Source organism: Hermetia illucens, chromosome 6 (genome assembly GCF_905115235.1).
Source record: "Hermetia illucens chromosome 6, iHerIll2.2.curated.20191125, whole genome shotgun sequence".
Classification (NCBI taxonomy): domain Eukaryota; kingdom Metazoa; phylum Arthropoda; class Insecta; order Diptera; family Stratiomyidae; genus Hermetia; species Hermetia illucens.
In genome coordinates, this window is record NC_051854.1 from 45765797 (window position 1) to 45792237 (window position 26441).

The 26441-nt window shown below is 43.9% G+C and overlaps 1 protein-coding gene across 4 annotated transcripts in view; it reads right to left on the reverse strand.

Moving 5' to 3' along the window:
• The window catches only part of LOC119658842 (transmembrane protein 47), a 35282-nt gene extending 14496 nt beyond the window's left edge, over positions 1-20786 (reverse strand). The window contains exon 1 of one of the 4 annotated variants that reach the window (XM_038066588.1): positions 20197-20786. In XM_038066588.1, coding sequence (XP_037922516.1) covers positions 20197-20381 — 185 coding nt within the window. In that variant the 5' untranslated portion in view covers positions 20382-20786. Of the gene's footprint in view, positions 1-7511; positions 7536-7628; positions 7771-20196 lie in introns of those variants that run through there. The other 3 variants (XM_038066589.1, XM_038066591.1, XM_038066592.1) reach the window with 3 other exon arrangements.
• Between the last annotated feature and the right edge of the window lie 5655 nt (positions 20787-26441).

A 26441-nucleotide genomic window follows, 5' to 3' on the forward strand; every position in this document is an offset into this window, starting at 1 on the left:
TTGATATTTAGTTGTAGTAAATTTATTTTTTTATTTTTTTTATTTACTTAGCTCTCACTCCCCGCCTTTCCAAATCTCAAAACTAAGTCCAGCTTCGAAAAATACTAATCGAGACCTTTCATTTGATACCCAACATGACTATATGTGGTGAAAAAAAATTTTACACCCGCCTTTTGCATGGATGCCCCCCCCCCCCCCCCTAAATCTCAACGTAGAAGGATATCACCCACTGCATATCTGGGTGTTCACAGTTCCGACCTTCTCACCAAATTTCGTGTCAATCAATATAGCCGTTTCTGAAAAAAGTGGGGCAGACAGACAGACAGAGAGGAGTGGCCAGATTAGGCGCGACCCAAGCTGGCGGATTGGGGCATACCAATTCATGTGTAAATATATGTTCATGCACCTTCTTTTCCGACTGTGCATGGACTAGTGTTTGCTCATCTTTGATGCGTGGACCAAAATGGGAATACCTAGAACATAAAACCACCATGGAAAACGAGAGAAGGAGGAAATTTACGGTGCAGGGGCTCGGAACCTCAGTACCGGCGGCTTTTGAGAGTGAGCAAGCGGGCTCCCGGTCGTCGATATCCCTCGACCGCAGTGCCTCGATGGTGGACAACTTGGCCACCTTGGCATTATTACTATTATTCTGTTAAGGGAAAGTCGCACCGCGTCCTTGAAAAAATATTGTGCCCCTTTTACTGGTTATAGTGTACCTATTGATCATAGTATCTCAAGCAGGTCTGTAACCGTTAGGAACTTTAGTATGTTCCCCACTTCCAGATGTTTCAGCTTTGCATCTGGTATTAAGTGTTCTCCCAGATGTCTCGACCTACTTTGCACAAGTACCGGACACTGTCACAGGACGTGTATAGAAGTTTCGTCCTCCTCCTCACAAAACCTGCAGACAGTGTCCGCAGATATCCCTAGCTTCCCTAGGTGATAGTTCAGCCGACAATGACCAGTGACAATTCCCACTATGATTCGGAGGTTCTTTTTGGTGAGGTTTAAGCAATCCTTTGTGCGCCTGGGTTCCCCCAATAAGCACCCTGGACTGCTCCATCTCTGGTAGGCCCGCCCAATATAGTTCCCTCAGCCGTTTCTCTTCACCACCTTGGTATATAATGTTACAAGTGATTGGGATGTGGAGAAGGAGGTGTTCAAACGAAGTACAACTCTGTCAAGAACACCAATTGCAAAGGCAAAAAATGGTGGGCTTAAAGGAGGCAGCTGGCCAAAAAAGGCGATACTCCAGCAGCAAATAGATCCATTCAGGAGAAACTCATCAATTTTACGATCTCCTCCAATACCAAAGACGGTGAAAGAAAAAGCTCATGGGAGCTTAGCAATTGAAAAAGGTGAAGGAGTCAGTAAAAGGAATAATCTGGCCAGGACTCACCGGGAACAGACTGAGCTGTCCGAATTCATCAAGAACAAGCACAACGTGCACCAAGGCATTAAGAACATGGTGAGAGCGATCAGGGTGCTTTAGCATAGGTCGCAGGAAGGAATAAGAAAGCCTAAGGAGAAGCCCGACATCCCAACCCCAACAGTATCACAGGCGACCTAAGTGACACCAAAGCACAAAGTCATCGACCTTCCTTCAAGTAAGACAGTGCGAGACAAAGAAGGGGAAGCTTCATGCAATCAACAGACACCAAAAAGGAAAAGAGAAGTCTTGACCAGTCCAACAAATGGAACTAAAAGTTCAGAAGGGCCCAAATTGCCCAAAGTAGGAATGTCGGCTGGCGAAGTGATACTGAAGGAAAATAAGAACGGTGGTTGGACTAAGGTCGTGAACAAAAAAAAAACAAGAAACCACATGAGCGAATTCGCTCGGAGGCAATTGTAATCTCCAGCAGAGGACATCTAACGCCTGCGAAGATACTGTAGAAGGTGAAATCTGATCCCAACCTAAAAGACCTAGGCGGAAATGTCAGCAAAATCCGGAGGACCCAAAAAGGGGATCTCATGTTTGAGCTACAAAAATGCAGCGTAGGGAAAACTGACGGCTTTCGTAACCAAGTTATAAACTCACTTGGGGAGAATGTCGCGGTTCGTTCCCAAAAGCATGAGGTCTATATAGAGTGCAAGGATCTCGATGAGGTACATCCAGAGAAGAGATCTGCACTGCCTTGACGCAACAATTCAAGTTGGAGGTATTCATCGAAGAATCTATCGTGAGCCTAAGAAAAGTTTATGGCGGTACTCAAACGGAATCAGCCGTGGGGAAGGTTCGGATTGGATGGATTATTTGCCAACTAAGGGAACAGATCTCTTTAAAAAGGTGCTTCAAATACCTAATGTTTGGACACTTCGCGAAGGCATGCACTAGCGGAATCGATCAGTCCGATCCATGCCTAAGGTGTGGGAAAAATGGACATATTGCCAAAGGGTGCAGTAGAGACCCCAAATGCATTTTCTGCGAAAGAAAGGAGGGAAGGAATAACCGGCATATTGTCAGAAGTGGTAAATTCCCGGGATTTAGGAAGGCGTTAACTGCAGTGAAAAAATGAGGTTAATACAAATAAAGCTCAACCACTGCAGGGTCGCACAAGATTTGTTTGCGCAGACTACTTACGAATCCGCGATGGAATTTGCTATCATTAGTGAACCATACAGAAATCTTGACAGTGGTGTATGGGCCACAGATTCGAATGGTGGAGCGGCGATATTGGCGTGCGGTCGTTAAGCCATACAATATAGCATGGATCAGGCGGCTAGTGGCTTTGTGTAGGCAAAAATAAGCGGTATATTCGTATATAGCTGTTACGCCCCTCCGAGCCTCACTCTGCCTGAGTTTGAAGACCTGTTAGACGATATTGTTCACGACACAAAGGGACGAGGTCCAATGGTGATAGCCGGTGACTTTAATGCGTGGGCTATCGAGTGAGGTCGCAAAGAAACTAACGCAAGGGGGCGGTGCTTATTAGAAGCATTCGCCCAGTTGGATATAGTTCTGGCCAACGAAGGCGATGTAAACACTTATCGAAAAGGGGGAACTAGTTCAATTGTAGGTCTGACTTTTGTCCTGCGCTAGCACGTGACACGTCCTGGCAAAGATAGGCAGCCTACGAAAATGTTCGTCCGATCCGCAGGGCAGAGCCTACTGTGAACCAAGCTGGGTTTGTAACAAAACGTAAATTACAGTGTTTTACTAACGCTATACCATTTAAAAAAAGTCAAAAACTGTTCCACTTTACTAATTTTTTTTCTTTTCAGCAAATATGCATATTTCGGCGACTACTTCAAGCCTTCTTCATTGCCTGAGTTTAAACAGGGAGGGAAAATCCAAATAGGTCAATTAATAACCCCTTTCCTAGTATTGTATCATTATTCACTCCTTGCCTCCAATTACTTGTCTCACTGATGGAACATGTATTATAATAGTAGTCGCAAGTGCATCTCCTGATCAATTTAAAAAGCCAGGAGTATCCATTACCTTTACCCCGGTTAAGAAGTGCTTCTTTCCGGGTTCTATAAAAACTGTGGCGGCCTTTTTTCCATCAAATCTGCTTGTCTGTTTCGCCACGCCTTCTGAGGAAATGGAAAGGATTAGCATTCTGTGAACCATGTGGTTCGAACAAATAGTCCATCCTTATGTAGGGGGTTAAAAATTCCTCGGGAGTAAAACACCTGCAAGTAGGAAGCATTTAAAGATTTTGTGGATTATAGGTGTCCTCGATATACGGTGCAACTCCATATCGACCATGGATATTCTCATTTCGGATGTGTCCAATACATATCACAGGCCAACGCAGCATTTTCGTCTCCATCACCGCAAGACGCTTATAGTCGGCCAACACTCAGAACCATGGAGGCGACAGGGCGGAGATTACGCTAAAATGTAAATTAAGACGTACGTCGATCACAAAAAACACCAGTTGTGGAACGCCATTTCATCTAGGTTGCGCTAATGCGTGAAGAAATTTCATAACGCAGTGCTCCATTGGATTTATCTTCTTAAAGTAAACTCTACTCTAGCTATTAGGTTGTTGCAAATGAAATGTCGGATTTTTCAATGAAGTGAAGTTAGTTATGATTTTAATGTTTAAAACTGCCGCAAGGTGACTCTGGTGGTATGGGATAATTGAGTATAAATAGTCGTTCGTTCGATCAAGGAGTCATTTCAGTTTCAATCGTCATTGAAGTTCCAAGTAAAACTCAAAGAAAAAAGCATGGAAGGGAATCAAAAACGTCTACTTTTTCTATATGAATTTAAACTTGGTCACAACGCAGCGGAGGCAACCAGAAACATTTGCAGAGCATTTGGAGCTGACGCAGCAAACGAACGAACGACACAGCGGTGGTTCGAAAAATTCCGATCAGGCGACATGACCCTCCAAAGTGAACCTCGTGGACACCCAGGACCATCGATCGACAACGACGAGTTGCGTTTGATAGTGGAATCTGATCCCCGATCATCGATTCGTGACATTGCAGAGAAAATAGGCGTACACTATTCGACAGTATCTCGGCACTTACAACAGCTTGGAAAGGTGAAGAAGCTTGATAAGTGGGTTCCGCATGAACTCAACGAGCAAAACATGGCGCTGCGAATGGAAATATCCAGTTCTCTACTCAACCGCAACAGGAACAATCCCTTTTTGCGCAGAATAGTGATGTGCGATGAAAAGTGGATATTGTACGACAACCGTCGCAGATCAGCGCAATGGCTAGATGCCGATCAGCCTCCACAACACATGCCAAAACCGAGCCTTCACCCGAAGAAGGTAATGGTAACTGTTTGGTGGTCTGCATCTGGAATTATTCATTATTCGTTTTTGGAGCGTGGTGAAACAATTAATGCAGAGAAATATTGTGCCCAACTTGATGAAATGCACGAGAAATTACGTGTTCAGCGGCCTAGATTGGTCAACAGAGATGGAGTGATACTGCTCCATGATAACGCCCGACCTCATGTTTCCAGAATGACGGTCCAAAAATTAAATGAATTACGATATGAGACTCTTCCTCATCCACCATATTTACCCGACCTCTCGCCAACCGACTACCACTTTTTTAAGCATTTGGATCACTTTTTGGCGGGGAAACAATTCAGCAATGAAGTAGCTGTCAAAAGTGCCTTTGAAGAATTTCTTAGCTCTAGAAACCCAGACTTTTACGAAACTGGAATAAATGCCCTTGTATCTCGTTGGGAGAAGTGCATTGAAGCTGCTGGTTCTTATTTTGATTAATAAAATTAATTTTCATAAAAGTTATAGTTTTTTGAAATTTTACTCAAATATCCGACATTTCATTTGCAACAACCAAATACAAAGGAAATCGATTTTCTGGTAAAGAAGCTGAGTTCAAAATATATAGAGAGTTGTGATCGAAAAAATCTTGCTTCCGGCAAATCTGCGCCACCTTCTTGCATTCTCTCTCTGTTGGTGTTTATCTTTGGTCCAACTCTACTTGCCTTTCTTTCCACATCCAGATACATTTGGCCAAGGTCCCTGACCGGGTGGAAGAGCAAATAGATGTTATCAGCGTAGTCGAGGTGATTGAGGAAATATTTCATATAGCGAAATTTCGTACCGAATACCTGCAGGTCAGAAGGCGAAGTCAACGCTGAAGAACCACATCAAAATATGAGTGACTCCTTTGAGTGTAAACATGCATGCAGAAGGTAGCAGTGGCAGTGGGCCATCACGAAAAGTTGAAAAATATTACTTCATGTGACTCTGCGATAAAGCAGATTGTGACCAAAGAGGAAGAGCATAAGAGTTGGTTATTAAAAGCTAAAATTTCATCTCCTATTTTGAGCCCTAGATTGCAATGGGAGATAGTGTCGACATTGTTACCCCAGCATTCCTAAATTATCTACCTTACGGTGACAATAACGGCTGAAGATATTGCTCCAGCAAGCGCAGATGAAGTTCAGAACGTAGTGGAAAGAGTCCAAGATAACGCAGCCCCCAGCATTTATCGAATCTCCAACAAGATGTAGAAATTCGTAATTAGAATGGCACCAAGCATGCCAGCACAGGTGTTCACAGACTGCCAAAAAGCTTGTATTGATTCTGAAGCCGGTTGGGTCGATAAGGGCCTTCTGAATACAATAGACAATGTTCTCGAGCGGGTGCTCTATAACTGGTCATACTATCTAATAAATGATAGCGGCAGCTATTTATCAAATAGACTGTTTGAATTCCGGAAGACCCCCGATCAGCGGTTGTTACTACTGAAGTGGTTACTGAGTTAGTTAAAAAAAAGCATTTTACGAAGAAAAATATTGTCTACATCAAGAACACGTTCAATTCTGCCAGATGGAACCGCATCATCGAAGTGCTCATTGCGCCACAATAATTATAATTTTCGACTACTTCCGATAGTGAAAACTATTTTACGATTTGGACCAAAGGTCGAAGACATGAAAGTCCTGGGGGTTTAACGTGAGTACCTGCTGTGTAGACATAATCCCACGGTCCTCTTCGGATACGGATTGATTTTAGGACCACAATCAGAGCCCTGCCATAACTGGCACAGCTGTACTGGTTTATACTGAGTGCAGGCTCAGCATTCATACCAATGGATGTGAGACTTATCTAACACCTCTACCGCAACTAAAGGGTACCGCACCCGAGTTGTACAGCGCAACTCCACGCTTGAACTCCGAGGACCTCTGCCCGCGATATAGGCATAACCACAACCACCATGAAACTCCCACTAAGGGGCCAACCGCAAATAACCGGGCCGAGAACACATCCCCCAGGAATTCTCCTGGAGCATATGCTCTTAGAGGGCCATCCCAATTCTCATGGTACCAGATAACCTCCGGTGAGGCTTCGTGGTCTGATCGGCATCCTCGAGTCCGTGGGAGGTCGAAGACATACAAATTCCACAGAGAACTGTTCTGGGTCCTCAGTAATGGAGCATAATATATGATGACGTTCTACGGCTTTCAGTAGCTAATCAAGCGGTTGTTGCCGGAATCGCAGATGCCGTCAGGATGGCTCCAACATCCCATCCCCCCCAATGAAGTAGAGACCTATGCGAGCGAGATTATCTAGAGGATCAAGTCTTAGTTTGGAGACTTCGAGCTGAAACTTGCCGAGCCCAAAATTGATTTGGTACTTTTCATAAAGGGGCGGACTGGGAGCACGACATTAACAATGATACTTCCAAATATAGGCCGCCCCGAACACAGCCGGCGATTACTTCTATTGCAAATCATCAACTCTCAAGAGGTACACTGTCATCATTAAAAGGTCATAATAGTTCTAGGACGCGGTGTGCCCTACCAGATATAGATCCGGATCAGAAGATACAATGTTTCCGGAGATTGCGTAAAATCAGAAGGCACAAATCACACAGTTGGAAACAAACGAAAGGAATATATTTATTGATTGAACTAAAAATCCCCAGCAAAGATGCAACATCAACCATACAACTACATATGAAGCCTCGTCGAAAAGACAAGACCCCACAGCACTTCACAATGATACAACAAAGTAGGGTAGAAAAATGTTATAAAGTTCGGAGGACAAAAACACATACGATACCGATAATATTGAAAGTCCGTTGGAATTCTATGCAGTCCGTAGACAGGTTATCAATAATGTTTTACGAAAATGATAAACTTTTGACCTTCACTCCTTTGTACCGATACAACAACTTACAAGCAAAGTTAATTCAGTGCACATTATATTATAAAAATATCACTATTCGAAGTATTTACACTTTTTCCGTGATATTATTCGATTAAATGGCAATGAGAGCGCCAATTAAATTGCCTCCAGTATATCTTTACCCGCGGTGAACACCTATTTCAATGCCCGCAAGAATAAAGCCTCAAACTTAACACGAATCACTCAGCTTCCACTCATTCAAAAACTCAAGTAGAGAATCATGCCTAAAGCATACAACAATAAATTTATTATTCCAGCAATTCAAGATGTTCCAACAATTCGCCCCGCAGTAACAATCCATCATGATTCATTCAAAAACAGAGCCAGATGCTTATATGCAGAATTACGTAAATTACGAGCATTGTTTTGGCTCATTTTCTGGCACAATTGTTAAAGGAAGATCAACAGCACTCAAGACAACCTTGTGAAAATTTATGCGCTTTCTTTTTTGACCACTATGCAAATAAAGAGTGAAGTCATTGTGTTGATGGCACATTACCTGGCCGAGCGGGTCTTTGATATGAATTACTATAATTTCTGGTTTTAATCAGAACACGTTGGTACTTCAATGCAAATGAGGTGAGTGGCCATCATATGGCAAATTTAATAGGTAGCATGAATATGGTGACAGTTTTGATGTCGTCAGAAAAAAGCCAATTACACGATGTGACAAAGAAAAGGTTGAGTGCGGTACATAAAAACTGCAGAGTCGAAAGTCAGATTTTCTGAATGAAAAGTTAGGACTGACTTTCTCATAAAGTATGCAAGATTTCCAAATTCAATTATTTTCGGACTGAATAAAAATGATTCAAGTTCTAATATAGATATGTCTGTGTGTGTGGTGGGGGAGAAGCTACAGTTTCTGAGCACTCAGGCCGTGTTGGCCCATTGTACTCGCCCCCCCCCCATCTAACGGAATATTCCGGATTCCTTGACGTATCTCAGGATTTCCGTTAGTGGATGTGATCCTACCCGTCGCAACTGGAGAACATCGGCACCAAATATCTGATGCGTCCATAGGCGGGGCATTCACATAGGGAATGCTCCGTGGATTCCGCTTCCTCATTACAGGAGGGACACGTATCATCTTGACTAAATCCTATTCAGAACATCTGCTCAGCTAGTGATATACACCTGCAAGTCCTCCTGCTTTTCGACAGGATAAACTTTGCGATACGCATGTTCGGTTCTGGCACGAAAAGTTTGGTGTGTCGAGCAGCATTTGGGCTCTGCCATCTGTCATCGTGGGAAGCCTGTACCTAGTTTTTGAAGACTTAGCCAATGCTACTGATACTCCAATTGCTGGTTCCGATCCGGCATATGGGAGATTGACCCCTCTTTCGCTAAAGCATCCGAGACTTCATTTCCCTCTACATCACAATGACCAGGTACCCACCCAGAGTAGTTCTACTGTATTGAATCTAGAGATAAGTTCAAACAGTTTCTGCATTCCTGAACGATTTTCGAGGTGATCAAAAGACTACTCAACGCCTTCAATGCAGCTTGGCAATCACTGCAGATTGCGATGCGCCTGCCCTTCAACCGCTCGTCCATCACCCAGTTTGCCGCCCTTTAAATCGCATAAATTTCGGCTTGAAAAACCGTTGCATACTGTCCCAATGGAAAAGCCCACTTCTCGCTTTTATTCGAAAGGTAGACTCCGGCTCCAGAACCCTCTTCTGTTTTTGAGCCATCGGTGTAGAAGACTTCCGTATATACCGCCACGCATTCCCCTGGGACTTCCCAGCTCTCTCTACGTTTCAGGGTAACTTCATATCTTCTACCAAACAGATGTATGGTGACACGAGAATCGGAAGGCATTGTAAGAATTGGGTTCAGTCCTCACAATAACTCTTCCAATGCTCTGTACTCCCCAAATCCGTTCTTTCCCCATAGATCTAATCGAATTAGTCTATGAGCTGCTCTCATTGCTTTGCTTTGAATAAATATATCCAGGGGCTGCAAATTGAGTAGTGCATTTAGAGCTGCGCCGGATGTCGTGCTCATGGCACCAGTGATACCTAGACACACAGTTCTTTGCAGTGTGGCTAGTTTACGGTGAAAATCTTTTTGTCTCACCTTAACCCACCACACTACGGATGCATATACGAACACCGGCCTAATGATAACAACGTATATCCACATAACCACATGAGGCCTGAGTCCCCATGTCGAGGCAAAGATCCGTCTGCACAGCCCATAAGCTGCGAGAGCTCGTTTCATCTTTACCTCTACATGTTTGTTCCAAAGAAGTTTTTTATCTAGAGTGACTTCCAGATATTTCACTTCTCCGGAGAGTTGAAGGGCAATACCCCTCATCTCAGGAAGGCAAAGTCCATCCAGTTTTGCTCCTTTTTGTGAATAATAACATTGTGGTTTTATTTGGATTAACTGAAAGACCATGTCTGAGGCACCAGCTGTTTATCAAATCAATGGCACGTTGTATATTCCTTCACACCGTTCACACCGTACACACCGTTGTGTTATCAGCAAAAGCTTGGCGCGACCTAAGTGCATTTCCACGAATATGACACTCCACCAGTCTCTCCAAACCTTTCAGCAAGAATGAAATCAAGCTGATCTGTCTGAAGTTCTTTGGATTAGAATAGTCATCTTTCCCAGGTTTCGGTATGAAGATTACCTTAACCTGCCAAAGGAAGGCACGTACCCCCGATCAAGACATTCTCGAAAAATATTTCTTAGAGGTCACTCTAAGTGCTCCATACCTTCCTTTAGCATTGCAGGATAAATGCCATCCATGCCAGGTACTTTGAAATGTTCAAAGGACAGTATGACAGCTCTCACCTTTTCATGGATAACAACCGCTTTCGCAGTGTTTCAGTTCCCCTTGCAGCACCTACGTGTTGAAGTGGTTGCAAGAACCGTCAACTCTCCCCCTGCCACTTGTCTCGCCCGTTCTCCCGGGTGGTGTACTTCCAGGAGGGTCTGTACTGAATCCAGTCTGGAGCTCGTGAAAGTACCGTCGGATTTTCTAAGAGAAAACTTGGCCGACTCATCCCTTTTGAGGACTTTGCACAGCCTTGAAGTCGCTCTTTTACCTTCCACTTCCTCACAGTATGCTCTAAAGGAGTCTCGTTTCGAACACCTAACGAGCCTCTTATATTCATATTCTTCCTGAAATTTAACCAGTTGAGATAAGCGGAGGCAACTATGATGTTTTTCCTCTCGCCAATTATTTGGTATTGTATGATGACCATAGCTAAGTCCTGGGAACAGTACTGTCTCATCATAGTTGCCTCTAACCGTCTTGACATCAGGACGCAAGCTCTTGGTCTTATGGATCATTCATCGTAGAAGATCCTAGCTCCCTTTACTGATCCAATGCCACAGATTCTGTTAAATCGAACCGACGGCTCTTGCACCAGAAAGATGTAGGGGAAATCCTGCAGCTTTGTCATTCTCGCTGCTAACAGGTAGGAGAGAGCTTTGGCATGCTGCAGATTGATTTGATCAATCTTTATGTTTTTCGACATAAAATTAGTCGTATCCTGCATTTTGGACAGGGAAATATTATTTAGGTGTTATATATCCAGATAGATTAAGAAATCTAGTATAACTTCAATACGACATCAGTATTTAGTTTAGCTTCAAAAGATTCAAGTTATAAAGTACACAGAGGAAAGCTTTAAGTAAATTCAAGCCTTTTCATGAAAAGGATTTCAACTAAATTGAGATTTTGAATAGTGTCCAGATGGTTCGTCTAATACGGTGCAAATAAAGGAAAGTGACAGGACCTTTAGCCAGACCTTTCGTACTTCAATCATGCTAATGAAAGTAGTAGACGCCAGAAACTAGAGTGATAACATTTCCTTGCACTAGACAATGTAAGCTGAAACTGTTTGTACAGTCAAATTGATGGAATGTCAGTCCGACAACTAAACCACAACTCATCTTACGAAGGGAAGCCCTTATGCTATTGGGCATGCAACTATGAATGCAATTCTGCCGTCAGGTCCAAAATAAGTAATCCACTTCACTAATGAAATTGATCCAGAATAGGAATGCATGTTACTTTTCATTTACTTGAAATAGCTTTGTAAAAGACAGTCCAATTAAATATGGATACGTGGACCAAATAACTAATTCATCTGAAATACAAATAATAAAGGAATCGAAATAATAGTCCGAGTTTCGCGAAGTACACCTCAAAAGCGCCAATGCTATGTGTACTGTAGGAAGGACAACGAAAATAAATGTCAGCAGATGCAAAATGTTCAATAAGCTACTATACAGTTTGAATGCATTTACCCCTTGCACATATAGGAAAAATTTGCTGTTGTAGAAAAAGGAGAAATAGAGTACACGGTCAGTTTTCTTAAATTAGAAGAATTAAATGTGATCTCAGTATATACTTGCCGTACCAGGTTCATCCCAAAGCAGAGCTGCATGCGACCAGGTGCGTTTCATGGAATACCGCAGGTTAATCTGGTAAATAAGTAACCTCGGACAAGCAGAACGTTCCCATTTGTGTTCATCTTCCTTAAGCTATTCTTCCCTTTCTGGGGGAGTAAACCTCCTTAACAAATCCGTAATCCGGGGTGAAAGAATCGACGCGCCTATCGGATGAATTGCAGTGACGTTACACTGAAGTTCAGCTCCTCTCCAACCACCTTCCCTAGCTTTGGAGATAATCATGGGACATTGCAATATTGGGGCTCTGTTGATGGGCTGACTGTTTCCCTATTACTCATGGGGATCAAATTGGGGACATTTGTTTAAATTCTATTGATGCCCCCAGGGATACCAAAACAGTACCCAACACTGTTAAAATTCGGTCAACAGGATCAGAACGGCTTTTCGCCTTTGAATGTTTGGCGGCTATGCCGTCAGCCACCAGGGACGGAAGATTTAGGCTGCGTATGGTTGGGACGAAGCAATGGAACGTATCGCGGACTTGGAACGAAATCCATCAGGGCACATACACCCACTCCAAGACGCTTTCATAACCCGCTTCAAGAAACTAAGTTATGTTCCGAAGCAGAACGTCGTCAATCAATACCAGGTGAAAAATAATTGAATTTAAAATTGATAGACAATATATATATAAATAGCAGACAATATCTAATCTCTTATAATCAAGTTACCCTACCAACTAGACAACAAATTTTACATGAAGTTCCACTTAAGCTGGGCGTGAAGTCTTTAACAAACCAGACTGAACAAAGGATCAATCCAAATACTCCACCTATAAGGCACTTCATGAACCCAGTAATCAGGAGGAGATTTATAACTTGGGATGTGATATAATTTATAACGAGGGTTTGACCCCATTCACAGAATATGCTGAGATTCTCCCAGACACTAGGCCAAAGATGCCGAAACTAAAGTATACTTCGGCAACTACTAACATCATTATTGCCGTTGAAGGAATATTGGCTGATCGTTTGGCTAGCGAGATTACTACGACAGCGGTTCATAGCCTGGTCTATGTTGGGGCTGCCAGTTATTCCTCTCCACAATCAACATTTTGGAGCGAATAACAGAGGTTCGTACAGGAGGAATTATCTGTTTTGGTTGTTTCGACTCAACAAAAGAGTCGAAAAGTTGAGATAAGCCGTGTCACGCAGCATTTCTTGGAAATCCATCACCAAGAGTGCAGCATCTGTGCACTCTTGGATGGATGCTTTACCAACATCATTGGAAACTATCATCTGTCCAATGATATGCTAATTGAAGAAATCCTCCAGGTGCTGAAGCAGAATCTTGCAGTGTGCTTCAATCGCACCTGTGGGACAGACAACACCTTGTTCTTCCAGAACCAAAGGGGATTGACGTTGACGTTGAAGCTGTCCTTCAAAAGGCAGGTAATTGGAAGGCGCCAGGAATTGATATGATTCACACTTCTGGCTGAAGCGGTTGAAGAGCACTCACATGGTATTGGCAAATCATTTAAATCAGATGATTGTCGATCCGAAATTAATTCCACAATTTTTCACCAAAGGTGTAACTTTCCTCACCCCTAAGGAACAGGGTGTATCTTGCCTTTCAAAATATCGATCAATTACGTGTCTTCCTAACATCTACAATGTCTTCTCTTCAGTTCTCTGCGCGAACATCTCAAAACGTTTTGATGTTCATAGCTGAGGAGCAAAAAGTATGCCCAAAAGGCTGTAAGGAACAGCTTATAATCGATACGGTAGTTGGAAAGCAAGATGTCCACGAAAGACGAAATATCTCGACAAACTACATCGATTATAAACCAGCCATTGACTCCATATCACATATGTGGTTACTACAAGTGCTACGCTTGTACAAAGTCAACCCGCATTGGGTTCTTCTCCTGAGAACAGTTTGAGTTCGAAGCTATCGGTATCCTCACAAACATCAGGAGAGATACCAATCAGGCGTGGCATCTTCCAAGGGGACTTTCTAAGCCCACTATGGTTTTGTTTGGCTTTGAATCCACGATCCCATCTTCTGCATGAAAGCAAATATGGGCGCCAAGTCAAACATGCCATCTTGTCGAAATGCACATTAAGTCATTTAATGAATTATATATTGACATCGAATTATATGCCAAAGACGAAAACCAACTTTGTTCCTTACTGGATATCGGCATCCAGTTCAGCAGGAATATCGGCATGCAGTTGTCATGTCACATAAAAACAATTGTTCGGTGAAAGCACACCGACAACAATAATTAAATCTAAGTTGCCGGGGGAATTTGAACGGCGTCTGCATCTTGTGCTGAAAACTGAGCTGTTCGAGAAAAATAAAATCAACACCTTCGCCATTCTCGTCCTACTATATACTTTCGGTATGATACAGTGGAGTAATGTGGATTTAGAATCCGTCAATAGAGGGGTAAGATTAGTTCTTGCAAACAACAATATGCACGATAGAGCTGCCGAAAAATTGAGAATCACCATCCCACGTCATCAGGGAGTACTCGATTTAAAGACATGAACTTTGAATTTGATAAACGGAGAATCGGATTCCATGTCGAATTGTTACTTCAGTCCAACAGAAGACTGCAAGATTGTCCATCAAAACCTTCCGTTGAGTATACCGTTATAAGTATACTCTGCAGAGAATCATGGAAAATGATCGGGCCAAACTACTGTGGCATCACACTATTGCCGCCGACCAATGTTAATCACAGTAGGCTCGATCTAGTTCTCCTTCTTGAGGAAGAACAAACGTGCTTTATAATCGATGTAGCCGTACCGTTAGAGCGGAATACTGTTGGAAAACAGCAAAGTCAATTCGACCCTTGACGGACGATATCAAGCAGACTTGGTGACTAAAAAAGATCGAAGTAGTTCTAGTAGTACTTTTAGCGACCAGATGAATCCAGAAAAATTCGCATAAGCCACTGAAAAGGCTCGATCTAATGGCCAGGCTATACATGGAGATGTAAAAAGCGCAATCTGCAATCTGTGCTATAGTTCGAAGAATCCCCTCCGGTAACAGTCTGGCCGAGTGGCCTTCACATAACTGCATTTCCAGATTTTAGACAAGGCAGTGAAAGCGAACCTAGCGCTGTTAATGCGTCGGGCAACATCTAGTTCGATGCCGCCGTCGGAAGAAACCACGCTTTCTGGATTTACAAATCCAATCAAGTAATGGAGCTATTAGTCTTTCCGGAATACGCCTCCTGCGTAGAACACTCCAGGTACACTATCTGTTCACACTGTCGAAAGCCTTCTCGATGAAGAGGAAGTGCACCGAAGATCTAAATTCCGCGCACTATTCCCAAAATAATCCGTAGGATGTTGATGTGGCCAATGCAAGAAGATCCCAAAACCTGAAACCAGCCTGCTTTCTGTCAATCAAGTTTTCGAGATGTTCCTTCATGCGTTCCAGGCTTATTTTAGCTATTATCTTAGTGATGGCAGGAAGTGTCCATTGTGACCCTCAAAACGTATGCCCGTTTCTGAAATCTTGATGATCATCTCCTTCCACTCGCTCCTTTCTTTATGAGTGGAAGCAGAAGATCTACAGTAACTGCAATTACAACGAGGAATCACTCTGCGGAGGGACAGTCAAGCCCAGCGGCTTTACTCCATCTGAGTGCATTGATGGCCGAAATGAATTCTTTTCTGCTTAGAGGAACAGTCCTTATCCGTATGTAAGGTGACTAGCAATTTCATCTACAAAAGTGCCTCAACGGATGTAATACAGTTAAGGTGGTGGAAGTGTTCCACCTCTTTAGTTGTTCATAATCGTGGATGAGAAGTCGCCTATTGACGTCTCTTATACGACCATCGGGAGATTTACAACCACATGCAAACTCTTTCATGATGTGATATACGGTTCTGAAATCATTGCGATCTGCGGTATCTTCCGCTTCCCTGACCAGCGCATTAGCTAATTCTCTCTTGTCACGGCATACACTAGTGTGAACTTCTCGGGATTTCGCTCGATATCAGAGTTCGAGCATGTCACGCCCGTCATCACTCGCAGCGGTCAGTACAGCCTTCAACCCCTTCCGTTCATCGATCCGCTTCCACGACTCCGCAGTCAGCTAGATCTTATGACGCCTTTTCCGAACGTGGTCAACAATCTGTGAAGCACCTGAGAAAAGACCATTCCTGATGGCAGCCCAATGCTCATCGATATTATCAAACGGGTTATTAAGTAGATCTGCCGTTCGATCATCAAGATAGCGAGCCCAACATAAAATCCGCGACCTCTGCCACCCTCGGGGTCACCAAGCCGGGTAAGCGGTACATCAACCGAGATACTTGGCTTTGGAATGATGATGTTGAAATGAAGGTCCGTGAAAAGAAACACCTCTACCACAAATTTCTCGACGATAAAACGCCTGCTAATTGGCAAATTTATAAGAATGCCAACCGGGAAGCAAAGAAAGCGGTCGCTGTCACCCGAGCGATCTGTATCGATTTGCTAAAAGCCGAAATGAACGCACACAGGATATCGAACACTTCTGTTGCGGTAATGACTAGAACGGTACTTTGCTTACCAATCGTCGAGCCGCAACGGATAGATGGCGAGAATATTTCGAGCAGATTTCAACTGAAGAATTTGTTCATCCTCCACTTCCACAATCATTGCCGACATTTGGAGCAGTTCCACCAGTCAGCGCAACTGAAGTCGAGGAAGCAATAAAACAAATGAAATCGGGGAAAGCAACAGGACCTGACGACATCGCATCTGAGCTCTGGAAAGCGAAGAACTGGGACCCAACACTGTGGCTCAGTTATGATAATTCTTTAACCGGGTTATTCAGGAAGGAAGAACACCATCTGACTGGCAAGAAAGTACCACTGTTCTAATATGGAAAAAGAAAAGTAGTCCAGCAGAATGTTCAAATTATCGTCCGATCCGGTTACTTTCTCATACCATGAAGATTTTTGACTTGAAGGCATTTTTGACAACCGTATTCGCGAAATCGTTGAAGTAACCGTGAATCAAGCCGGATTTGTCAAGAACTCCGGAACTACTGACGCAATACACGCTGCGCGGTTACTCATGGAGAAACATCGTAAGAAGCATCGCCCTCTTTACATTGCATTTCTGTGTCTACAGAAAGCGTTTGACAGTATGCCACACGAACTCATCTGGTATGCTTTACGACAACACTTACTGCCAGAAGAACTCGTGCCCTGAGTTCAATTGCTCTACCACGATCCGAAAAATAAAGTTCGAAGTATGGCGAGTGTATCAAAACCGCTTCGTGTCTCTGTTGGTGTTCATCAAGGAAGCGCCCTCTCACCATTCCTCTTTGTTCTTGTTATGGACACCGTCACACGGGACATCCAACGTCCAGCGCCCTATACACTGCTTTATGCAGATGATGTTTTCAAAAATGATCTCGAGCAACTTTTCCAAAAATGGAGTGATCGAATCATGCAACACGGTCTCAGATTGAATATAAACAAAACTAAAGTTTTGACCACCGATCCCCATGAGACAGGCACAATCCCTGTCAGTGGCAGTGATCTGCCCAGAACTGAGCGATTTAAATAGCTCGAGTCAACGCTATCAGCCAGTGTACAACGCAAGCTGGATAAAGTGGCGTTCCACAACTAGTTGTTTTTGTGATCGACGTATCAACGAACGTCTCAAATCTAACATTTACTACAATGTCGTCCGTCCTGTCGCCCTCTATGGTTCTGAGTGTTAGCCGAATATAAAAGGCAACGAACTGCGTCTGGCGGTAATAGAGACAAAGATGTTGGACTTGTGGCGTCACACGTTTTGATCACATCCGAAATGAGGATATGCGCGATCGTTATGGGGTTGCACCGATCGTGGAAAAGTTGCGAAAGAGGCGTCTTCGATGATATGGTCATGCAATTCGTGCTAACGAGAATTCACTTGCCAAGATTGATCTGAACATCGAAGTCGATGGTAAACGACCAAAAGACAGGCCGAAACAACGGTGGCTTGATACGCTCGATGGGGATTTAAAAGCCTCAAGATTGCACCCAAATCAGGCATTCGATAGAACCAAATGGCGAAACCGATTACGACGAACCGACCCCGCTTGTGAACGGAAAAAAGGCTGAAGAAAAAGAAGACCAAGCGACATCGGTGGCCCTTTTCGAGACTAGCACGATTTCAGGTATTGCCACACAATCATCGATAGGTTCACGCGGTGACCTGAGGCCATACCTCTCAAAGGCATTACTGCACAATTTTTTCTCAGAGTTGAGCAAACTCCTCGATTTCAAACGCCATCGGATAACCGTGTACCGCCCGCAGTCCAATGGGATGCTCGAAAAGAGGCACAAGAGGCTGAAGGCCGCTATAATAACTAAAGATGATCCTCCTTGGTTGCGTCCTGCGCCTCTCTTGCTTGGCCTCCGGACAGCGAATCGAGAACAATGTGCTGCAACTCGCGAAGAGCTCTACGGGGAGAACCTGGGAATCCTCAGCGACCCTGTTCTCGGACTTCAAGTCGGGACTCAACACTACCGGTTTGTTGCGTCTACTCAGGAACGCAATTCCCAGCGATCTCGAACCCTGTACACATGTCCTAATTAGGACGGGTGCCTCCCGGAGGCCGCTGCAGCCACCTTACGAGGGCCCCTTCGAAATCCGCCAGTAAGGCCCAAACTATTATAGTCTCAACGTCGGGAGCACAGTCAAGAGGATCTTTTTGGCTCGACTAAAACCCTTCTTCCAGGAAGAATGCGAAACCTGAAGGAGAGGCGCGGAACGCGTCCATTTTGACTTGCGGTAACCGAGCTGAGGAGGAGGATTTAAGTTTTCATTGAGTTGTTTTTTTGCGTTGTAGAACAAAAATGAAATTAATTATCAAAAAGATAAGGTGATAACACACAAATTCATTTATAGTAAAATGAATTCATGCAGCCCCTAAGAGTCGCCATACAAAATGAAAATTGGATATTTGTGTGAAAAGTATTTGAAATTGTAACAAGATAGAATGAACGAAAGACTAGATAGCAAAGGCAGACACTTATCAGCCAGGCGCTCTCTGAATAACGACTCATATGAAGGGAAGATAACAGAATTTAGCACACACATCAGAATTACATTAAAGGACAGCAATTAAATCATCTCCCCTAAGTTTGCCGGACGCCACTCTAACTCAATTTTAAGAGAACTCATGTGTCTACGAAGAAGCTCAAGATTCTGGAAATTTAAGTCGAATTGGATTTCAGCCATGCAAATGACGACATGCATATCAACAGCAACATATATATGTAGCCCTGGTCATTCGTTATTTAGCACTTTAATGGGTCAAAGGAAACGGCATGATTGTAACGTATCAAATTATGATGACTCCCAGCCTTTGAATTTGAATTCCTGAAGCAGGCACAAGGCATAAGATGAGCAGCGTCCGGAAGGAGCAACGGTTGATGCACGTGCCGCAATAATGATGGCGAGCGAAAGGACCCGAGGTAGAATAACACATCGGCGTTTGCTCAAGAATATAGCGTTTACCAAAGAGTTGAAATAAGAGGATGTCAAGGAGTTGTGTTTAGGAGACTGAACGCCATAAAATATAGCAAGAAAAGGACATATTCACGTTGCTTCATTACTAATTGGATAGACCACGTGACTGTATTTATTTTGATGAAAGCAGGAACATTAGAAATTGGTTTCTTTTAATGGAACATTTGTCTGGCTGTGGGCTTCGTCCCTTCCCGGCCGTTGAGTCAATAAATTACAATTTTAGATTTGGCCAAATAAAAATTTTACGAGCACGGCAATTATAGTCTGCGAACTTTATGCAAATTTGCCAGACGAATCAATTGATCGCATCCAACGCTCACTGCGGTTGGTTCACATGCGTACAAATCGAAAGTGAAATCTCAGAGCTGAAATGCAGAACTTGTTCGCAGAAGTTTTCGTTTGCACCAGAGCGTGTCAGCCAGGGAGGGAAACGGCCGCACACCAGACGCTATTTATAGGTCACTCGAACCTCAGGCTGTCGGGCCTGCAGCCCCTCTCGTCGCATTCACTTTTCGCAACGAGTGCAAAGTGTAAACAGGAAAGTTGGACACGAGACGGACTCTCCTGGTGACTGCATTCAACCGAACACGCACGCAAGCACGGCACATCGCCCCCGCCACGCTAAGGGAAGTTCGCCGCCCACACTTACCTCTCCCTGAAATAGTCCAACGTTACAGATTCCGTATCGAACTCACTGTAGCTCGACAACGAGTCAGCATCAAACGAATGGAATCCTCCCAAAATGTTTCGCTCTCCGTGCGTTGGCCGCTCGGCTAAAGTGCGCTTTTTGTTTTCAGTCCTTCCGCTTTGATTCTTATTAGAAACATTCGTCATTATCGACACGCCAAACTACCCAACCCTTCAACTAGCACGCCCGCACAATATCCTCGCGTATCCAATTTTCACACTGGACCATCAGAAAGTTCCCATTAAAAATGGCGACAGCACTCAATCACCACCAGCACTTACGACACGACCTCGACCCAACTTGCAAATCGAATTTGTCGGAATGCAGCGCGAATTCGCACTCTCCACGCAAATGGGGGAAAACTCTTTGTGATCACTCACACGATCTACCACATATTTATGCAAATTTCACTTCTTGTTGTTATTTTTTCCACTTCAACTCGTCGACGGGACCCGACAAACTTTTGACACTCGCCAGTTGGATACAAAACAAAAGAAAGCTCGACAGTAGCAACTGAAGATGATGGAAGATGCAATAAGTGAGAACTTATTGATGAGAACACTGCTGTATCCGCACGCGTACCAAACGAACGAGGTGGAAAGTCACGCAGTGGAAGCACTATCGATAAGCAGAGCACCTTATTCCAGGCGCCGAAGGATTTGAAAGAGGTTTCCAATAAGAAAACATGTGACACGTATTTCAAAATTGAACATACTCCATGGTCTTATATAGTCTGAAATAACAAACAGTAAGATTTTTCACGGAGAAAACTATCGTCAATTTCTCATTTACGGTAATAATTTAAATATTTCATCTCACATAATAATCTAACTCAAACAATTCCCGGTCTAAAAATATAATTCAGGTAAATAATGCAAAGGTCCTTATATAAAGTCTAAAAACAGACAGTTGAAAACTTACTAACATAGCATTCAAGTAATAATTAAAAACGAAAAGCACGCATTCTTTTGGGTCATGGTATCAAATCTTCTATAAATGTTTGCCTGAGAACTAATTCTGCAGGATTAACATTGCGACGAATGAAAAAATATTTTCGTAATATTATTTCACAGAGGGACGTTGACCGGATACTAAACTCCTCGGCCAAAAGTATATATTTATATTTTAATATCAAATTTGGGGATTAAATTTCGACGCGGAACGAACAAATAGTATTTAGTATGAGATTTCTTTTGTTTACTGCAAATTTGGAATACTTTGGTAAATACTGAATACTCGGATAATGTTCGGAATTTTCGATGTGAGACACCTAAATATTATGGAAAACTTCATTTGCTTTTGGTTAATTTTGAATATTTAGTTTTGACTTTGGTAAACTATGTTTGGATGCTCGTCGAAACCTAAATTTATAAGCCATGCTTAAGCGTAGTTCAAACTATGGCGTAGAAATCATAGCTACTTGTATGTAAAAGTAAAACGAAAAAGAGGAGAGTTATGATCTGAATCTGAATGGCCAAGAAAAGTTTAGGCTAATGAGAAAATCAATAGGAGAACAAGATCAACAACAACGTACCAATCATCATCATCATCACCGGACCAACAACCGGTATCCAGTCTAGCCCTGCCTTAATAAGGGACTCCAGACATCCCGGTTTTGCGCCGAGGTCCACCAATTCGATATCCCTAAAAGCTGTCTGGGGTCCTGACCCACGCCATCGCTCCATCTTAGGCAGGGTCTGCCTGGTCTTCTTTTTCTACCATAGATATTGCCCTTATAGACTTTCCGGGCTGAATCATCCTCATCCATACGGATTAAGTGACCCGCCCACCGTAACCTATTGAACCGGATGTTATCCACAACCGGACGGTCGTGGTATCACTCATAGATTTCGTCGTTATGTAGGTTACGGAATCATCCATCCTCATGTAGGGGCCAAAAATTCTTCGGAGGATTCTTCTCTCAAACGCGACCAAGAGTTCGCAATTTTTCTTCTTAAGAACCCAAGTCTCCGAGGAATACATGAGACTGGCAAGATCATTATCTTGTACAGTAAGAGCTTTGACCCTATGGTGAGACGTTTCGAGCGGAACAGTTTTTGTAAGCTAAAATAGGCTCATCATCAGAGTTGTTATCGGTTGTGATTTTCGACCCTAGATAGGAGAAATTTTCAACGGTCTCAAAGTTGTAGTCTCCCATCTTCATTGTGTTCGTTTGACCAGTGCGATTCCTGTAAGTAATTTAACTAATGTTCATTAGTTCATTGTTATATAAATTTGCTATTATCATAATTTCATTGTTTCAAATTTTCATAAACAATTTCATTCCTTTCATTTTTTTGTTAAAAGTATTTAATATCAGCAGAAAATTAAAAGATTTCCGTTGAGGTACCCGCAATAGCGTGGAGGCTGACACAGGTTAACAAGGACGTATGATAGGGCATCCCCTTGTCGTAGGCCGGTGTTGATGTTGAATGGTCTTGAGAGTGATCTTGCTGCTTTTATCTGGCCTCACACATTGGTCAGGGTCAGCCTAGTCAATCTTATCAATTTCATCGGGATACCGAATTCTCTCGTGGCCATGTAGAGTTTTACCCTGGCTATGCTATGATAGGCGGCTTTAAAGTCGATGAATAGTTTTTCCATCGCTTGCCGCAGAGAGAAAATCTGATCTGTTACTGATTGGCCTGGAGTGAAGCCTCTTTGGTATGGACCAATGATGTTCTGAGCGTATGGGGCTATCCGGCCAAGCAAGACAGCGGAGAATATCTTATAGATGGTACTCAGCAACCGGATACCTCTATAATTGCTGCACTGTATGATATCTCCCTTTTTATGTATGAGACAGATAATGCCTCTTTGCGAGACGTCATGCATTGATTCGCTGTTCCATACCTTGAGCACAAGTTGATGAACCACTTGGTGTAACTGGTCGCCTCCACATTTAACCAATTCGGCTGTAATTCCATCGGCTCCTGCGACTTATGATTTTTAAGCCGATGAATTGCACGGACTGTTTCTCCTAAACTTGGTGGTGGCAGTATTTGTCCGTCGTCTTCAGTTGGCGGGACCTCCAACTCGCCGATATTTTGATTGTTAAGCAGTTCATCAAAATACTCAACCCATCGCTCCAATATGCCCATTCTGTCGGAAATCAGATTTGCCTCTTTGTTTCGGCAGGATGAGCATCGAGGTGTGTAAGGTTTCATCCTGTTGACTTGTTGGTAAAACTTCCGCACCTAATGCGGCTGCTCCCTGTACTTTTCGAGTTCACAGACTTGTTGGTTCTCCCAGGCTTCCTTTTTCCGTCTGCGAAGTCGCTTCTCTGCTCGACGGAGTTCGTAATAAGTCTCTGCGCATGCCCGTGTTCTTTGAGAATGCAGCATTACTCGGTATGCAGCATTCTTCCGTTCCGTTGCTAACTTACATTCATCGTCAAACCAGCCGTTTCGACTCCTTTTGCGGCTGGAACCAAGTATATTTGTGGCCGTATCAATGATAACGTTCTTCAGGTGATTGTGAAGATCATTTGTTGATGCTTCATCTCCAGGTCCTCTGTTGACTGCGGTTATTGCGACTTCCATTTCCCTCTTATAGGTGTCGCGGAGGGCTGTGTTGTGGATGACTTCAGTGCTAACTCTCACCTGATTATCAGAGGGGATTCTGGCTGGTGTTATTATTCGAGCACGGAACACCATGCCAACGAGATAGTAGTCCGAGTCTATATTGGCCCCCCTATATGTTCTGACATTCATCAAGGCTGAGAGGTGGCGGCGTTCGATCAACACGTGTTGAATTTGGTTGAAAGTGGTCCCGTCTGGAGAGGCCCATGTATGTTTGTGGACCGCTTTCCGCGCAAACCAGATACTTCCAACAACCATTTCGTGTAACCCTGCTAATTGAATAATCCGCAGTCCGTTATCATTTGTATTTTGGTGTAAGCTATGGGAGCCAACGTATCGCCTGAATACGGGCTCCGTCCCTACTTGGCTGTTAAAATCCCCAAGTATGATTTTGATATCATATCTGCGACAGGCTTTGAGGGTTCGTTCTATTGCCTCGTAAAAGGTATCCTTCTCCGAGTCTGCAGTCTCCTCTGTAGGGGCGTGAACGTTAATGAGGCTTATATTGCTGGACTTGCCTCGCAAGCGCAGAGTGCATAGCCGTTCGCTTATATTTTCAAAGCCGATAACAGCAGGTTTCATTTTTTGGCTGACTAAGAAACCTACTCCGAACACATGGGTTACTGGATGGCCACGATAATATCTGATGTAGCGGCTCTTCTCCTTTAAACCGGTCCCTGTCCAACGCATCTCCTGTAACGCTGTTACATCAGCCCTATATTGGGACAGGGTATCAGCTAGCTGCTCATCAGCTTCATCTCTGTACAGGGAGCGCACGTTCCATGAGAAAATGCGCAAATCGGTATTCCGTTTTAGTGGCCGGGTTCGTCGTTGTGTAATCCGTCCAGTCCAAGGGTCCTGTTATGGCTTCGTAACAAGTTGTTTTCCGTGTAGGGTTGTCAGCTCTTCCCAACCCCCAACCTGGAGGACCAGTTGGTACAATTTGTCGGGTTTTTAGGCGCGGGAGACTCGCCTTCATCCTTCTTCGTCTGCAGTTTTTCGTTAAGAAAGAGTTCCCAACGGTCACCACGTGGAGGTGGAGATAGGGTTCGGCAGTAAAGCCATTAGTGTTGGTTCAGCAGTAATTTCCCAGGTTTTATGCTCCATCGTGGATAACAATCCACGTTTCGCTCTGGGACCTATACTACCCTTTGACCACTATGATAGTAGCATATTGATGCGACGGGTAAGCGGATGGATGACTGCTCATCGTTCCAATCTTGCACTGGAAAAAAAACCCAAGTTGCCTCGCTCGGCGAGTCAATAATCGAGTCAAAACCAGCGGTAAAGTACCTTAGGCTGACTCTTGACGCAAAGATGAGCTTTTTTGAGCAAATCCATGCAGCAGCGAACAAGGCTGCAGCTGGAGTTTCGGCGTTAAGTAGGCTAGTGGCAAATATTGGGGGTCCTACGTCTAGGCGATGTCTCCTGATGAGTTCAACGCAGTCTGCCCTGCTCTACGGCGTAGAGGTATGGGCTGACGCTCTTGGCAAGGAGGTATATCGTAAGTGTCTCGCGCAAGTACAGAGACGTTGGGCTTTGCGGGTGGCGTCTGTGTACCGCACTGTCTCTGAACCGGCCATGATGATGATCGCGGGAGTGCTCCCCGTTTCCCTTCTTGCTAAGGAGCGTCAAGCCATATACAAGCGCAAGGTAGGTGGTTGCTGGTGAAGAATGGCAACACATCCTAGGCAAGTGCCACTCTCTTGGCAAAATGAAACTAGAAGCAAATGGACTGCGCGGTTCATTGGCAACTTAGGTGCGTGGCTGAATCGGAAGCATGACGAGACTGACCATTTTCTTACCCAAGTAGGCATGGAGGTTTTCCGTCTTACCTGCACAAGATTGGAAAGGCACGATCTCCGGCTTGTGTATTTTGCAATGGAGTTGTGGATGACGCCCACCACACTTTTTTTTCTTGTGGAAGGTGGAATGGGATTCGTCAGCAGCTCTATTTAAACATATTGGATCTCCTCTCAGACAACATTGTGGAGGAGATGCCGAGGAGTGCTGACAGGTGGAGCCGTGTTGCCCATTATGTTCGGGTCGTTCTCGTTGATAAGAAGATAGAGCTCGACTGGTGGAGGAGCCGGATGGCAGGGGGTTCCTTGAACTGACAGTTCCCTTCCTCCTCTCCAATCCCGTTGGTGAAAGGGATTCCCTGATTTGAAGGCTCCGCAAGGCGGGAAAGTTCGACACGATTACAGGCTAGCTCTCTGACGATGGGGAGGTGTTTAGCTGGTAGTCCGACGACGTACGGAACCGGGAGACTAACACTGTGTCCATAAATGCATTCACCTACCCTACCCCAAAAAAAAGTCAATGGCTTGTTTCTTGAATTTTTCTTCTCCCCGATTCTTATCTGCTTGTGAACATTGTATGCAAAAGTATGTCGTTGACTTTTCATTCAAACTATTTCGTCTTTCTTCTTTAAAGAAGAATGGACCATGGTCTTTGCTTCGATAGCTAGAGACATTTTGTAGTATCCGCCCTATTACGAAGTCCGCTGTTATTTGCAGTAGAATAATTAAACTCAGTGGATGGTTTTTTCCGCCACTAGATTTTGCGGCAATGTGCTAGTTTGTCACATCGTCAAACCTCTAGATCGACTAATCACACGCGTAT